Here is a 5,798-nt window from a genome sequence, read left to right as displayed (position 1 = left end):
TGTGTTTTGGGGCTGACCCTGGAAATGGAACTGTGCAGCCCAAACGGAGGTGGCAAAGCCAAACAATTGAACATTCCAACAAGTATTCTAAATATTTGTTGTGTCCAGATATGTAATGTAAACCAGTGGCCGCCTGGTCCCACAGTCAAGCTGCTTGTTCATGTCAGCAATGGTGCTTTTGTCTCTTTTGCGTAATTATATGAAATATGTTTTTCTCTCTGTTTGCACTAATTCTGATGAAGAAAATGTTTTTTATTTTTTTATTTTTCTACTTCTAAAGCGAGAGCTGTGTCTGTTTCCCCCTCCCATGTTGGTCAATGGTCTACAGTTTTCATAATTGGAGCAAAAAGTGAACAAAATGACAGACATGTATGTGCACATTTAGTTTGACTGCATTCCAAGACACCAAATAACATACAAAACAAGGAAATACCCTCCCACATTAAAGTTTGGTTGAGGAGGTGAGATAACAGTTTATTACACATACAATGTATCATTGCTGCCCTGGCTTTGTCCCACTCCAATTATAACATGGCTTTTCCACTGTAAGGCAGCAAAGAGGGACCATCCCTAAATCCATTCGCTCCATTCCCATTCCCTATCCCCCACACACCAGTGTAAGTGAGCTGAATCGGACAAATCCTTCTTATTGTGGCTGGTATCTCTGGTATGCACAAAGAACAGAGAAGAGAGCGTCCCGCCTGGGTAGCATCAAAAGACTGATCATGGAATAGAGATTAATGGGATTATGACAGGAAGACGAGATGAGGGGAGTCAATGTGGGAATGGGACATTCACTGACTGACAGAGAGACCCACTGTGCAGCACCCAAAGATCAAGGAGAATACTTATAGCCGTATTATTACTGTGCAAGAAATAGCTCCGAAAATAACCTTAGTGCTTTGGGTATTGGGTACTGCAGGTGGGATATCCTAAGATAAAGACACTAGTCTGCATTGTTCTACCTATTTAAATGGCTGCACAGTCCTATTTCCATATAGGGTGCAATAAAAGCCAGACCCATGGCCGACGAACGCACAGCTCGCACTAGCGCACTTCTCCTCCAAATAACTACTACATGCTATCGTGAGTCCCCTCTGGCCTTCATTTCCCCTAATGCTTTGCATCCTCTCTATCCCACATCATCGGATCATTCTGGGATCGTCAGCTAAATCGTAACCCCAAGAGCAGGAAACGTGTGGCGCGACAGCGTGTAGGCAGATAAGCGTAAGATAACTTTGTTGGCGGGATGGTCCTCCGCTTAGCAACGAGTAGGTGCTTCATTGGCACAATCTGGGCTCACGCCTCAGCGCCTTTGCTCAATAGAGCCTGCATGCCCCATCATGACATCATGCCTTTGTGCAAAATCCCTGCGCCATTCACAGCCCTGCTCTCGGCTTAGGCCGCTAGCACTGGCAATATCAACAAGTAGTGCCCTTAACAGACAAGTACAGCACGGAGAACTAGCCCTGTTAGCCTACATGTGGCTCTGTATCTGGATATCCTTTCAAATTCACTTTAGAGAAAGTTCGGGGAAGACTGGTTATGTGCACAAGATGTAGGGACAACAATGTAAAAGCTGTCAACAAAAAAAACTCAGGAGATGAAACATTATCTAAACCACAAGGTCAGAACTAGCTGGCCTCCTTGACCCACTAATGTCTGGTCTGACTCTTCCCTCAGCCTAGTGCTATGACCTCCATGACCCCAGCCTCAATGTGCTGAAGGGCATCACTACAACTGGCTGTCCTGTGCTCTCCGCACAGCCCGATTTCACCACCAAAATACATTTAGACTTGATATGTTTTTAAATACAGCATTATAGTTTTTCTTCTGTAATACCATATAGTTGGGCCAGTTATATGGTCGCTCAAAGTCTCCAACCCATGCTTTCCACCTCCGGTGAGTCATCAAACACCTCAGATGAAAGGGGATATAATGAAGAGCTTATTTCCAAAACGCACCAATTTTTTACATTTGTTTTTTTTCTCATCAGAAATGATTGCTTATGGGTACGTTCATGTGGATGTAAAATATTACTGTTCTCAGATTGGTTTTGCATAGATTTTTTTCCCATGAAAATGTTTTTTTTGCAGAACGCTATACCGTATATCAATTGTTTAGCTGAAATGGAATGTTAATATCCTGTATATTTGACTGTGATATGTGGTTGTCTCACCTAGCTATTTTAAGATGAATGCACATACTGTAAGTCGCTCTGGAAAAGAGCATCTGCTAAATGACAAAAATTTCAAATATAAATGTTTTACATATAGATATCATATTACTGTACAGGTCCCCTGTAGCTCAGTTGGTAGAGCATGGCTTTGCAACACCAGAGTTGTGAGTTCGATTCCCACGGGGGGCCAGTGTGAAAAAATTTATGCACTCACTAACTGTAAGTCGCTCTGGATAAGAGCGTCTGCTAAATGAGTAAAATGTGAAAATGTATAGAATTATTATAATTTTTTAAATATATATTGATGTCACAAATGTATCATTTGTACAGTTCTTTATAAAAAATGTTTGTTATTTGTTACATTTGACTGTGTAAAACCTAGCAGTACTACTTATTTCTCTGAGAGTGAGGCGGATATATAGCATTTAGCAAAAAAACATGATTATTTATCTCTCTAAAATGAAACCATCATGTGATATATTTTAAACAAAGACATGTTTGTCATTAAACAACCCCATGCCGTGAAAAAAACACACCAATCTCTTTCATAATTTCTTTAAACAATAAAAGCTTATTTACCAACATTTCAGATAATTGATATATAGCGTTTATATTATTCCTCACTTATTCCAAGCCGTAAAATTAAGTCCTACCGAGATATCTGTACATCTGAAATAGCTGCTGTGAAGTTCATTGTTGTCTTTGCGGGACACTTTGAGCCATTGAGTGTACGATATCTTGATGAACATCCATATACACAGAAGTAGTGGAAATGGTCGGGAGACCATTTGCATATAAACAAACATTAGCAAATGAGTGCTAAGCCTTTTGTATCTTTATAACATTTGGTCTGCTTACGTTAGTTTTCCTGGGAACATCACAAGATAAACTGTTTAGACGGTAGAACAATATCGTTCTCATAGTATATGTTGCCTACATCTCAGTTTATATTTTCTATTTCTGCGGGTTACAGCTGACCAAACCAATGCCTGACCTTTTTGACTTAGTCAAATCCAAGGACAAAATTGGAAAAGCTTTATACCTGGATGCTTTAAATAAAGTGTCACCAATATTTATTTTGATGATGAGCAAACCAAAGTTTTTTGCTGAAATGTTAGATCATACATTCCTAGGCATTTATAAAACCCACAGAAACAAGGATGACCTGACCTTACAATAAACATTGTTGATCAATACCAACAAAATGTAAACTTTCTCCAAAAATCACACATTTCAGAACAGTGTACAGTAGATTATTTATTGCTGATCACAGTACATTCCACATTAAATGTATAATTCACCAATAAACAATCTACATCAGTTGATATATCTCTCTGTCTAACCAAGTCAGTAAACATCTTTATTGTCGGCAGCTAGTTCATTAGGATGTGCCTTGCCTGTCCTCCCTCCCTCCTTAATATAAAACCATTCAATGGGACACACCATGTATACTGTACACTATCATTGAGTTGGTATCATTCCCAACAGCGGTGTCCCATACGTTCCCCATTTGTGTTGAGTGATCCTATTGTCTTCTGCGTCACCACACGTCGCCCGGCGAATAAAGGCTGTCTGGCTCCCAGCTTAAATATTGCAGCAAACTAAAACCAACCATCAGACTCAATTCATTCAGTTCTGCTCAGTGGTGCGACAAGGATTGGGGGCCTTAGGTGGGAAAGAGAGAGGAAAAAAGTTCACTTCACACCATTGGGTGCCAAGAGAAGGGGAACACAACTACACTGGAGCTCTCACTGTGGCAAGTTGCCCATTTGTTAACTTTCACCAATATTATATTTGTGTTTCTGGAATAATATAACCTTGGGTTGATTTATTTATATAGAGTTTAGAGGGTTAACGTTTTTATTGATATGGTGTTGGTAGCTAAAATGTGCTTTTGGACTGTTGGTTTTAGTCATTTGGGGTGAGGCAAAGAGGCATGCAGCGATTTTGTGTTTCCCTCTCTGGATTTGACAAAGAGTGAGTGAGTGGCTCATCACTGCTGTAGTTACAAATGTTTTTAGCCACGGTGTAGCTATAAAGAACATATTTGATTGTTATATGGGGAACGAAAAATGACAAAAGAGAGTTGTTGATGCAACACAAGGATTCTTCGTATTCTTTGTCGTCAGCTCGATTTTTAACTTGCTTTTCTCTTCTCTAACCCTCAATCTGTAGCGCTGATTGTTGATCATGGGTGACTGGAGCTTCTTGGGAAACATATTAGAGGAAGTAAATGAACACTCGACGGTGATTGGGAGGGTGTGGCTCACAGTGCTCTTCATCTTCCGGATCCTCATCCTGGGCACGGCCGCTGAGTTCGTGTGGGGCGACGAGCAGTCGGATTACGTGTGCAACACCCAGCAGCCTGGTTGCGAGAACGTGTGCTACGATGAGGCTTTCCCCATCTCGCAGACATCCGTCTGTGGGTCCTCCAGATCATCTTTGTGTCTACGCCCTCGCTGGTGTACGTGGGCCATGCTGTGCACTATGTCCACATGGAGGAGAAGCGAAAGGAGCGCGAGGAGGCCGAGCTGAACCGCCAGCAGGAGCTGAGCGAGGAGAGGCTGCCGCTAGCGCCCGATCAGGGCAGCGTGCGCACCACCAAGGAGACCAGCACCAAGGGCAGCAAGAAGTTCAGACTGGAGGGCACCCTGCTGAGGACCTACATCTGCCATATCATCTTCAAGACGCTGTTTGAGGTGGGATTCGTGGTGGGCCAGTACTTCCTGTACGGCTTCCGCATCCTGCCGCTGTACCAGTGCAGCCGCTGGCCCTGCCCCAACACCGTGGACTGCTTCGTGTCGCGCCCCACCGAGAAGACTGTCTTCATCATCTTCATGTTGGCCGTGGCATGCGTCTCGCTCTTCCTCAACTTCGTGGAGATCAGCCACCTGGGCCTGAAGAAGATCCGCTTCGTGTTCCGCAAGCCGCCGCCCCAGACCCAGGGCGGCGAAGGCCAGACCCCCGGGAAAAGAGCCTGCACTCCATGGCTGTGTCGTCCATCCAGAAGGCCAAGGGCTACCGGCTGCTGGAAGAAGACAAGCCCGCATCGCACTTCTTCCCCTTAACAGAGGTGGGCATGGAGGCAGGCAGGCTGCCCACACCTTACCAGGCGGAGAGTGAGAACGTCTCTAAAGTGTACGACGAGTCTTTGCCTTCCTACGGCCAGACCACTAGGGCAGAGGTGAGGGTCCTACCAGAAAGCGGCAAGGACGAGGGACCCGCGGACCCCGACGTGGAGGCTACCGACACGATAGCAGACACCAGACCACTCAGCAGTTTAAGCAAAGCCAGCAGCAGGGCAAGGTCAGACGATTTGACAGTATGAAAGTGAAATCAATGTGAAAAAGCATGGGAGCGAAGCCTCACAGAGCCTTAACTCTCCGCTGTAATGGAAGTTAACATCAGCTTGTTATTCGGGAAAAGAGTTTAAAATGCTGTGCAATGTGCAAGGAGCCTTTAGTTTTAAAAGAAAGATAAACTTGTATTTTTATAAGACAGCATTTTTTGTACTGTTTTTATCAATCTATTTAAAAGCTAACAAAATGAAAAAGGTCATTTTCAGCAGGATTTGTATCGCATAAGAGGAGGTTATTATTTAACAAAAATGTGCTGTTTT

General features: G+C 43.5%; 1 protein-coding gene across 1 annotated transcript; it reads left to right on the top strand.

The window, feature by feature from the left end:
- The first annotated feature begins 3,808 nt into the window (after positions 1 to 3,808).
- On the top strand, positions 3,809 to 5,547 carry LOC123488761 (gap junction alpha-8 protein-like). Its single transcript, XM_045219563.1, is given in 4 exon segments — positions 3,809 to 3,935; positions 4,355 to 4,591; positions 4,594 to 5,137; positions 5,140 to 5,547. Coding segments are annotated over 3 exon segments (1,134 nt in total). The 5' UTR covers positions 3,809 to 3,935; positions 4,355 to 4,369; the 3' UTR covers positions 5,508 to 5,547.
- The last annotated feature ends 251 nt before the right edge of the window (positions 5,548 to 5,798 follow it).

The sequence above is a fragment of the Coregonus clupeaformis genome, unplaced genomic scaffold (assembly GCF_020615455.1).
Source record: "Coregonus clupeaformis isolate EN_2021a unplaced genomic scaffold, ASM2061545v1 scaf2481, whole genome shotgun sequence".
NCBI classification, from domain to species: domain Eukaryota; kingdom Metazoa; phylum Chordata; class Actinopteri; order Salmoniformes; family Salmonidae; genus Coregonus; species Coregonus clupeaformis.
Note: the sequence above shows the minus strand (reverse complement) of the source record. Positions and strands in the feature narration are given on the sequence as shown.